The 11,405-nt window shown below is 32.2% G+C and overlaps 2 protein-coding genes and 1 long non-coding RNA gene across 3 annotated transcripts; 1 reads left to right on the top strand and 2 right to left on the bottom strand.

The window, feature by feature from the left end:
- Nucleotides 1–477: 477 nt before the first annotated feature.
- Nucleotides 478–2,253, bottom strand: LOC108823629 (uncharacterized). Its single transcript, XM_018596879.2, has 4 exons — nucleotides 1,820–2,253; nucleotides 1,212–1,368; nucleotides 1,029–1,116; nucleotides 478–947 (listed from the first exon to the last, which is right to left on the bottom strand). The coding sequence occupies exons 1-4, from the start codon at nucleotides 2,176–2,178 to the stop codon at nucleotides 646–648; spliced, it is 906 nt and encodes a 301-aa protein (XP_018452381.1). The 5' UTR covers nucleotides 2,179–2,253; the 3' UTR covers nucleotides 478–645.
- A 2,578-nt stretch (nucleotides 2,254–4,831) lies between these two features.
- Nucleotides 4,832–5,591, top strand: LOC108825765 (uncharacterized). Its single transcript, XR_001945294.2, has 3 exons — nucleotides 4,832–4,995; nucleotides 5,091–5,165; nucleotides 5,360–5,591. It is a non-coding gene; the product is annotated as an uncharacterized LOC108825765 (long non-coding RNA).
- Nucleotides 5,592–6,582: 991 nt separating this feature from the next.
- LOC108824100 (uncharacterized) lies at nucleotides 6,583–8,534 on the bottom strand. The gene is made up of 2 exons (XM_018597457.2): nucleotides 8,044–8,534; nucleotides 6,583–6,807 (listed from the first exon to the last, which is right to left on the bottom strand). Exons 1-2 carry the CDS (start codon nucleotides 8,474–8,476, stop codon nucleotides 6,713–6,715), a joined length of 528 nt encoding a protein of 175 aa, XP_018452959.2. The 5' UTR covers nucleotides 8,477–8,534; the 3' UTR covers nucleotides 6,583–6,712.
- Between the last annotated feature and the right edge of the window lie 2,871 nt (nucleotides 8,535–11,405).

Below are 11,405 nucleotides of genomic sequence, written 5' to 3'. Positions count from 1 at the left end.
ATATTGAATTTAAAGCAAAATGTGTTGGATTTATACAAGTGAATGATGGTCAAGATCTTACCGATGTAAACAACCCAGTGGATAAGGTCACGGTGAGCGCCCCCGCATCGTTCCTGGATTCCGGCCAACTTACTTTAACCAACAGCGTAGGAACCAGAATAAGAACGGCATCCTTTAAAGCCCAACTATTTAGGCCTACGTTGCCCTTTTACAAGAAACACATCCTTTCATCCAATACGTGGAGGTGGAGGTGGAGCTGCTCGGATTAGTTATCACTCAGAAAAGCAAGGCCCGATTCAACAGCCTTACTAGCTCTGTTCACAGAAACTTTGAGAGGATTCTCCAAACAAAGGCCACCACCGTAATCATTTGGCACTTACATGGTAGATGCCCACATTGAAAGTCTCATATACATTTTAATTTTCTATTACAAATTTCATTTACATGGGAGTAGAAACTTATAAATTGCAATACATATACCAAAGCATACTTTTTATTTATTAAAATATATCAAAGCCAAGTTCCAAACCATTCCAAACAAATGAAAAAAAAAAACTCTAAACCCATAATAAAAGTAGCAGAACGAGATCACAGTAGTTGTTATTAAAGCTATATCGGCAAGTTCGAAAGCAAACTGGGAACTTCTTAAGCACGTTTCAGAACTACCATGAAGATAACGCAAACAGCTAATCCAAAGAGCGTAGTAGGGTCGTTGAGCAACATCCTCTTCCTCTCTTGTCCACCCTCTGTAAAAGACTCTGTCCTGAACAAACCCCCAAAGTAGGAAGACACATTCTCCATCATTTGAACAGCTTTCAGCTTCATGTCTCGCAGAATCTCCATGAGCTGGATTGGCTTTGGCTTTGCTTCACTCTCTTCTTCACTTTCAGTCTCGCTTGAAAGTTCAGATTTGTCGTCATTGTCAGCTTCATCCTTAGTTGAAGCAGCTGCAAACGGAAAATAAAAAGTCTCTGTTGACATTCCTTCATCATTATTAAAACATTAAAACACCAAAAGAAATGTCTTACTGTTGGTCTCGAGAAATTTCATGAGATCCTTGTTTTCCATTACCGCATCCCACACCTTCGGGTCAGACGCAATGGAAGCAACAACAGACTGTATAATAGGAAACCATCACTCTCAAGACTAGCACAAGTGAAGATTTAATTAACCGAAGCAATTTCAAACAGAGCAAAGCGAGGAAATGGTACCTGCGCGGCGGTGTTTTCACTGAGAAAAGCAAAAGCCTGAAGAGCAACCGGTGGAACAGCTGATTCAACAACAGCTCTATTGTTCTCACAAGGTTGAAAACTTGAAAACATTCTTGAAACAGAACCAACTTCATTTGACCCTTCCATATACGCCGCCCTAACACATGTCGGAATAATCAAAAAAAAAACAAGAACCAAACATAAGAACATGTTTCGATGTATGTAACTCCCTGTACACACATAGGGTGTTGTAAGAACATAAATCAAACTAAACGTTTTTCAAAAGGACATACTTTAAATTTCAATAACACACTCCATTACTAAATTAAACAAGAACCAAACATAAAAACAGGTTTCCACGTATGTAACTAGTTATAAAAATGGATGTAAGAACAATAAATCAACCTAACAAGTTTCAAAGTGACAAGACTTTTAAAAGACTTATATGATTAAGAGTTGGAAAATCCATTAAAATAATAATCACAATAAAACAAAACATAAGCACATAAAAACTAAACCGAGAAAAATCACTCAAGATTTTGCTTGAATTAAGTCAAATTGTAAGAGTCAAAATTAGAAGTAAAAAAACAAAAGGATACAAATATTACATGTTGAGAGCATCTTTGAGATCATGGGTGGCATCTTTAGCCTCCTGGAGAGAAGGAGGCTTGTGGAAAACAACCCTAGGGATCGTCTTCGTCTCCATCACTTCCGCGAACTCCCACTCGTCTTCCCAAACCGATGGTTTACGCATAACCACCGCCGCCGCGGAGTCTTCTTCCCCCGAAGGATGAACAGCCGACGAGATCGAAGCCGAAACGGGCTTATTAGACGCGGAGGCGTTTCTCACGATGAACTGATCGTTCGCCGCCGCGGAAGGGACTCCGAGTCCTCCCCTGAATCCACCTTTCGCGACTCCTATCCCAGCCACCTTCGCCGCCGTCGCCATCACTCTTCCTCCTCCCATGATGCTTCGATCGATTGATCTCTCACAGATTTTTTTTTTATTTTGGAAACTTTATGATTAAGAAAAAGATTTTGATCGGTTTTTAAAGACAGAGAAATGCCTTATCCGTTTAAAGTTGACGGCCGACTTTTTATAATTCATTTATTTAACCTAATTGCGCTCTTTATCTTAATTAACATTTTTACTACTCGAAAAGTTTTTTTTTAATTATTATTGGTTAGTTTAACCAGGTTCGGTTCATTATAATTTTCGGGTATTTCACAGTGAATCGTCTTAATGATCCAGAAAAAAACTTTTGTATTTGAATTTTTATTTTTACTAATGAAGTAAATGTCAAGGGTTCATTTCTTAATTTTCATTATCCCCCACACCCATTTGTTTAACCGGTTTTAAATTTCGTTGTTAATTATACGATATGCGATGATAAGAAAAAACAAAACTAATAACCGGAAGAAGTTTGAACTTTTTTAAGTTTTTGGTATAAAATCAGTTTTCAAACTCTTGAAATATTTTACATACATATTTACCATCCTATATTGGAAATGTTACTTTGTCGTCAAGACTAAAATTATGTAAAGTTCAAAAAAAAAAAAAAAGACTAAAATTATGTAAGCAATTTTCTTAAGCTATTCAAATATTGACATACTGATTTGCTTTCCTGTATTAGAAGATTTATTTGTACTCTCCACGTTATATGCAACAGAGCGATGGAAATAATATCCATGCCCAAGAAAAAACTAAAGACAAAATTACTTTTCTGTTTCAGAATTCAGTGCCTTCTTTTACGTAATGATATATATGTAAATAAATAAGATGTGTGTATTTAATTTATAAAATATTTTGTTTATTTGTAGGCAATAATGGGGTACATGTGCATGGACGAAATAGCGGTCTTTGAACGGTTGCATCAAATTATAAAAATCTACGGAAATTGAGAGTCCTACCATCTGAAACCCCCGTGAATGTGCATTTGACTGGGGGAAGGTTGATGTCTGTTTTTACCACAAAAAAAAAGGGTTGATGTCTGTTTCCAAGGGACCCTTGGCAAGGGTTGTCTAAAACTTAGATCAGTTCGATCCGATGTTGAGTTTATCCCTGATCTTCTTTGCCTAACAATGTGTAGTGTCTCTTAGTGTTCAATCAAAAAAGTGTCCACTTTCGGTTGAATAGAAAACAAGGTCAAAACGGTTTATCTATTCTACATCGGATCTTCTTGACTTCTACTAAGTTTTGACCTTGTTTTTTATTCTACACTGCGCATCTGAACCTCCATGAATGTGCATATGAATAGAAAACAGGTCAAAACTCAGTAGAAGAAGGATATCGAGATTTGAGGGCGAGAGCGATTTGAAAATTTCGAATTCCATATATATCTCATTATTTGCTCATAAACAGGTATACTATTTCCTGAGTTGTGCACACATTTTGGGTTGCAAGTCACCCATTGGCCAGTCACTAATAGAAATCTTCCGCATAGCCACGGTAGTGCCACTCCAAAAACGTGGCTAAATTAAAAAAGCCAGGATTCCTCCACGAAATAGGTACGATTTTCAATTAGCCACGGTAAAGTCAATTAGCCACGATAATAGCCACTGAATTTTATCGTGGCTAGATAAAAAGCCACTGTATTGCCACCGAATATTATAGTGGCTAGATATATAGCCACTGAATTTTTTATTCCCGCTTACATTTTTCACATTTTCCCGGTTAAAGCATTTTCGAAGATAAATAATTTTTTTATGTTAAATCATAGCCACGATTTAGCCACATTTATTTCTGTGGCAAGAGCGTTAGCCACTGTATAGCCACTATTTTTCCATGGCTATGTCATTTTATACCCTAAACCCCAAATATATACCCTAAACTTAAATATATCTACAAAACAATATATCTAATTAATATTTACCTAGTTTAACTTTATCTAATATCCAACACTTATTTACAACTTTCAGATTTTAAAAAATTAACCTCATACCACATATATATATATATAACCTTCATCACTTTAAACACACTAAACCATAAACTTACAAACATATATTACAACAATCACTCTACAAACTTAATATTTTCAAACTTATATGAATTCCAAATCTTAAATATAAAACTATAAACTAAATATTTTTTAAAAAATCAAATCATATACTTAATTACATATCTTAACTATAAACCACATACTTCAAAATTAATCTATTTCATAAAACATGAAATCTTAAATTTTAAATAAAATCAATTCCTATAAGATAAATATATTTATCACTATATACAACATTTCAAGCTATATAGAACATTTCAAATTTTTATCTCAAACCATATATCATATAAACTCAAATCCTATATCATACTTCAAACCCTAAACCCCAAACTTAAACTTACATACAAAACCATAAACTCTTACATTTAAATCTAACCATTTTCTTATAAAATAAATGATCAAAGTATATGAAGAATCATACACTGTTTTAAAAAGTATAAACTATTTTTTTAAAAAAAATATAGACATTAATAATAGCTAAACAACATAAATAAACACACAGATTTTTTTATTTCTGTATTTTTATTTTCTCCAAACCTCTCTGTTCTTAACCAATAAGAATGAGCTGCGTAGATTGACAATATTAACCATTAGATTAAAATTATGAAGGGTCCAGATTAAATCTCTTTTTGTTTCTTTCTTCTTTTCTTGTTCTTTTTCCCTCTCTCCTTCGTTGGATTGTTCTTCTTCCAATGTTCTTCTTCCAATCTATCTCTTTCTCCGTAACAATCAACTCATTTCTCCATCTCCTCACCGGTTTCACCTCCTCACCATCACCACGGGTCGACATCTCTTCGTCTTCCTACTCTTTGGCTTCGTGACCTTCGTCTTCCTCCTCTTCTTCCTATTTATAGTTGATATGTTTGTTTTTTAATAGATCTGAGAACGAGCAGACGGTGGAAAAGACCCGACCCCTCCCTTCTCTCTACTCCTTCCGCGAGTTACTCAAGAGGTACCAAATTCTCTCTCCTCGTTTATTTCGATCTAAACATATTTTTATATGCCCTAATTTGTATCTGTGTAAATTGTGATGGATAAATTATTCATCTTTGTTCTTGACTCTCTTTGTGTTCTTAGATGCCAAAAATCTGAGTTCTTTCTTAATGTTTCATTTGTTCTTTGGCCATGGTGAATCTGACTATGAAGGGAAGGAGAAGTGGTGTTTGGGAAGATGATGGAACGGAAGAAACAAATGGTGTGACGGTGCGACGCCTCAGGTGAAGCGTAGTGCGGCGGTGGCAGATGGTGGTGCGGCGGTGGCAGGTGGTGGTGCGGCGGTGGTGTATTTCTATGTTTATACGTATTTATGTATAGTATAAATAATAATGTGTATTTTATGTTTTAATATTAATTAATAAAAATTATTTGTTTGTTTTTATTTCTGTTTATTTTTTTTTTGTTTTTTGTTTTGGTGTAGCCACGTTAACAATGTTATTATCCTGGCTATATAAGCCACTGACATAGCGTGGTAAAACCGTGGCTATTAGCCACGTTTAGTCACGATCTTTTTCCAGCCACGAGGCTATAGCCACTGTAAAATTTTAACCTGAAAACGTGGCTGTTTTTTCAATAGCCACGAATTATTGCTCTATAGCCATGGTATTGTAGTGGCTATGCGATAGAATTTTACTAGTGAGTGTAAAGGATCATGGAAAGGATCGTAACTTATGATTCCATCAACGTTTCACACTTAAAATCATAAAGTTACAGGCTCGCAGCCTTTAAAAATGAATAGGAAATGGGTTATCTATCAAACTTATTTTTTTCTTTTTTTTGTTCTTTTTCTTCTTCTAAGGCTATATATAAAAGGTACCAACTAATAACACATCCATATATAGTAAGTATAAGTAATACACGATTGATGACACCTAAAATTTCTTCTAGTCCAAATTTATTTACAAAACAATATTTATAGCAAAAATCACAACCAAACAGAAATTTAAGAGCATTTCCAATCCTAATTTTGTAGTAAAATAAGGAGTGGAGCTAGATATGTACTAAATAGAAGATTTAGTTTTTGTGTTCCTAGTTAGAATTCCTGTGAAAAGAGTGTTTCACTAGTTAAATAATCAACAAAGGCTGGTCCGGGTCAAACCCAATTCTTCAACTTTTCTGTTTGCTCTTTCTCGTTCATGCCATATGCAAAAGTTAACCTAAGTGTAGTCCTACTATCTACCATTACAAGCGAAGCTAGCCAGGAAAATCACCATAACTAGTGATGTCTGATACACGTGCTCTCGATACCATTGAAAAAAAACACGAGGTCTCGTTTCCAACTATTAAACTATAAACACTTGGAATTTGCAAGTAATTATTTAATAAATCACATAAATTACTAGCAAAAACATCATCATGATGAACAGAAAATATAAACTAGGAACAAAAACATAGGATAGAACATTGAGAATCTTTTCTTTACAAGAACTCTTAAACAAAAACCTAACCGACTCATATAATTAGCATATTGGTTTTTCTGATCAGTGCATAATATGGAATAAATCAAAAGAACAATCGAGATATCCACCCTTCTTTAAAATTTTTCATCTTGAGAGCTTCAAATCCTCCATATCCTCTCGTCTTTTTTTTCAAATCTCCTGAAACAGTCCAAGCTTACAAGATTAATATGTCATCCAGAAAAAAATGTATAGATTATAGAATATATGTTACATGTTTTTGTATTCATCTATTATCATGGTAAAATAAAATAAAATGATAAAAGTTGGTAAAAGTTACTAGTGGAATATACTCCTTATTCGAATAATATAACAAAAAAGCAAAGAAGGAAAGTAAATGTTATGTCAGCAGTTACAGAGACAAGACTCGTATTGAAACTGGCAAATTTATCAGACAATAAAATCCAAAAGAGTTTTCAAAGTCGTCTAAAAAAACACACACACTCCGAGCCCATGACTTCACTGCAACACTTATATTCCCACTGTAATGAAGTCAGTTTTGTAAAACTAACTCTCATTTCTACCGTATTTGGCTTTAAACAGGCTTTATACATCATTACATTTTGATGAACATTAGCCGTAAAAGTGATACTAATTTGAGATATTTATATTACTGTAAGAATCAATTTATTTAGCTTTTAACTAGAATTGAAGCACAACAGTGTATATTCCAATTAACTCTGATTTGTGCTATTCAACAAAATTTCAAATTCTTGTGAAAATATTAGTGGTTGTAAGAGCATCTCCAACTCATTGCTATTTTCACCTCTATAATAGCATTTAGAGGTGAAAATGCTCCAACCCACCTCTATTTCTTCCTCTATTATAGAGATCTCTATTTTTTCCTCTATTTATAGAGGAAGAAATAACAATCCTTTATTGTTTACTCTATAAAATAGAGATCTCTATTTTAGAGAAATACATTGGAGCATATCCCACCTCTATTATAGAGTTTCTCTATTTTAGAATTGAAAATAGCAAAATACATTGGAGATGGTCTAAATCAACAACCATAACAGATCTGACAAAATCTATTATTTGCTGTTTTCGTTTTTTTTTTAATATTTGAATTTTGTTTTGGATAAAAATTAAATCAGTTAGATAATATGAAAAAGAAAATAAAGAAATCTTAGATCAGATTCAAAAAGCCGTTATGATTTAGGAGTAAGATTATACCTACACGAAATCCAGTTTTAACGAGTAAGCTCCGAGCCCAGCCAATAAAATAATATAAGTTCAGAAGTTTTAAAACAAAAGTTTCTAGATATGCATAATTTAAACATATGCTTTACCGTAAATTAAGATGATGGAAACTATATCAAGAAAATGAAAATAAATAATTAGAAAATGAAAGAAAGCTAAAAACGTTTTTGGTACCGTGAGGTAAACACTTGGGAGGATCTTCAAAGAGAGAACGCGAGAGTTGTTTATAAGCAACGCCGATATCGATTATAATGACGCCGGAATCAGGTTTCTTGACGACAATATCTTTCACCGACAGCCACAAAAACAGCTCGAACTGCGACAATCCTTCTACTCCGACAAGGCTCCCGTAGCTCAGATTCGCTCTCACTACAGAGTCAAAGCGCATTCCCGTCACGGACTTGGCGAGACACGGAGCCGCGAGGAAAACCTCGAGACGACCGTCGTTGTAAAGAGTGTAAGAGTCAACCTCTTGGGGTAATAGTCCCGCGGGGAGACCTTTTGATCGAAGAACGTCGTGGATCGTCGGAGAAGACGGTGAGGAGAGAGAGAATGAGAGGAAGAGAGTGGTGAAGACAAGGGCTATTCGGTAGATGAGTTTCTCCATAGCTTTTGACTAACACAGATGGAGAGAGATTTTTTTGCTTCAGTTTATTTTTACGGCGATGTTAGAATTGTTGTAGAGAGGATATATATTAAAGGACGAGGAATAAAGCAATTTACGTTTCTACCCTGGTTGGTGAGTGAAGTGGGGCCATCTCTAATATATATGGTTAACGTGATTATGATCTTTAGTTAAGAAAATTAATGAAAATAGAAATTATATATTGATTGATAGATAGTTATAAGAAAAAGAATTTCCATGTAGAGAAACAATAACAAAAGGAGTTGTTGGACAACCTAAAAGTATATTTAAAACATTAAAACCTTGGGAAAAAAATCAAAAACAAAATAATGATTCTAAGTGTATAAGACAATTCTAGTTTATTAATAAATAATTATTCAAAATTACAAATGTGTACTAACAACTAAGGCATCTTGAAGGTTTTTACAGTTGGATTGATAAATTTGTAGATGATCAAGAGTAGGGTATAGTTTAGAGGCATACAATTTTATTTTTGAATTAGTCTATCATTATTTTGAAAATAATTAATGGAAGGTTAAAAAATTATATTATATATATTTGTATGTAGCTAATAATGTGGAAAAGCATATGTGTATTATAGCATGAAATACATATATATACATATACACACACACATATGGTTGACAAAAAAATACATATATACATATAGGATTGTGATGTATACATAATTAACTTTGATTGCAGGGTAATCCAACACCTAATGAGTACGAAGTAGATGTTAGAAATTGATAGTTTAAGGAGTGATACAGAATGCTTCATCATATGAGTATATATATTTCTTTTCTATTTATTGGTAGTGAAAGCTTCTTAAAAAATACTTGTTATCATAAGTAGTTTCAGTTGAACAATTTTTTATAAACTTGGAGTGCTAAAATTTTGTATTTGTGACCATTGTTGCGTTTTTGACAAAACAAGTAGCTAACAATATACATCGTCATGTTTACAAAAAAAACAAACAATATACATCGTCATTTTAGCAAAAGAATTATATCATAAATTACTGAAATTATAACAGAGTACTTTTGATACAATTTTTTTATTAAGGATACCAGTTCTTAACTATAATATTAAGTTTAACAGTGCAGGAGCAAACAAAATTCAAGTAAATCAGATAAGACCACATGAACAATTTACAATATTTGGCCATGAATTTTTAATAAAAATATAAAAGTGCCAACAAGCTTTGAGTCATATAAGGCTTTGCATGAAAGGGAAATAAGTAACCGCTAAATTGGGTGTCAGAAAAAAAAAATCGCTCCTCTTCTAAGGACAATTATGTCTTTCTCTACTTCAAATCTATCTCTTAATCTTATTTTATTTAAAGTAAATGAAATCCATATAGAAATCATAAATAAATATGGTTATTTAATCGCAGGATGAGGTAAAAAATCTTATATTTTTTTTTCAAAAAATAATACTTAAAATATGAAAAAGAAGAGATTATATCAATACAATTAAAACAGCAGCTCTTTTTTAGACATCCCCTTGAACTTTGAAAATATTTACAAATGAATGCCACTGCATTTAAATTAAAACATAATTATTGTACTTTATTATGCTAAAAATCAGTAATGAAAATATTTTTAGTTATAACCACGATTTTCCTTATATACCTTTATCTATCTACATTTATTTTATTAAAATCAATAGAATATAATAAACACGATTTTCCTTATATAATTATCTTCAAAGAAATTATGGATAGTTCATAACAGGACTATATTTTACTTCCCTTTTATAAATTTAAAAAATAACATGACATAACCTTTTCTATACATTAAGTATGTACACGTATTAGTTATTTCCAAACTTAGAACAATATAGTTGCTATTTTAGCTTTTAGACTATTCATATCATCTATACTATCAAACATAATGAAGTAAACATCACCAATATTTATACTATTAACTATTCAGTTCAAAAGTTTAATATATTTGACATGCTTTAAAATTCTAAAACTGTAATTTCTACATACATGAGTGTATATTATTTGGAACTTTACATGATCTAAACATGTATATCTTCAATTGTAAATACATCATAGTCGGTTATGCAACATGACACAAAAACATATCGATAAATACGAATCCATGAACCCGTTAACAATTTATAGTAAGATGATTATTTAATCTCTCATACATTTAAATAATAAATCAACAACCTAAAAATACAAGAAAAATATATATTGCTAGATTTTGAAAAATATTAGATCTAAAGATTTATATAGTGCATTTTGTAACTACTAAATTTTGAAAATAAATATAAGATCCCTTACGAATATATAAAAACTGTTATAACTAATAACCTTATATACTTTTAAGAATCTATTCAAAGCCTGAAAATATAGATTTGATATATTCAAAGTAAATCAATGTTTCTCAAACAACTATATATTCGATACGTCTAAACATGAGCATTCAAGTTTTCGGGTTGAGTTCAGGGCGGTTCTTTTCGGGTGTCGGTCTTTCGGATCTTATATATTTAGATCCAATTAGATACTTAAATTTTTTTCGTTTGGTTCGGATCTATTCCTCTCGGATCCAGATCCATAATTAAAATATTTGTAAAACGTTTGTATGTCCATAGTGAGTCCGTGTTGGGTTCAAGTATTTAGATCCGTAAGAGACACAAAATACATGAAATAAACTATTAGTAATTGAAATTAACATTTTTAAACTTTAAATTTGATATTTAAAATTTAATATTATTTAAAAATGTTACAAAATAATAATGAAGATTACCTAATAAAAATAAATTTCAGTTAAATTATAAACTAAAATTTATAAAATAGAAAAAAATAAAATTAGGTTTTTAGGTCGGTATGCATCGATTTTTATTGGAACTGGTCTATTCGAGTCGGTTACTTTCAGGTCCGAATTTATTTGGCTCA

This window comes from Raphanus sativus, chromosome 9 (assembly GCF_000801105.2).
Source record: "Raphanus sativus cultivar WK10039 chromosome 9, ASM80110v3, whole genome shotgun sequence".
Lineage (NCBI taxonomy): Eukaryota > Viridiplantae > Streptophyta > Magnoliopsida > Brassicales > Brassicaceae > Raphanus > Raphanus sativus.
This window is presented reverse-complemented; position numbering and strand designations above follow the sequence as displayed.

Excerpts from the sequence above, each read along its gene's own strand:
- LOC108823629 (XM_018596879.2), bottom strand. The coding sequence starts at position 2,178 with ATGGGAGGAGGAAGAGTGATGGCGACGGCGGCGAAGGTGGCTGGGATA. Across the intron at positions 1,117-1,211 it reads GTGAAAACACCGCCGCGCAG|TCTGTTGTTGCTTCCATTGC; the intron begins GTACCATTTCCT and ends CCTATTATACAG. Across the intron at positions 948-1,028 it reads GAAATTTCTCGAGACCAACA|CTGCTTCAACTAAGGATGAA; the intron begins GTAAGACATTTC and ends TTCCGTTTGCAG.
- LOC108824100 (XM_018597457.2), bottom strand. The coding sequence starts at position 8,476 with ATGGAGAAACTCATCTACCGAATAGCCCTTGTCTTCACCACTCTCTTC. Across the intron at positions 6,808-8,043 it reads TCCCAAGTGTTTACCTCACG|GAGATTTGAAAAAAAAGACG; the intron begins GTACCAAAAACG and ends GGACTGTTTCAG.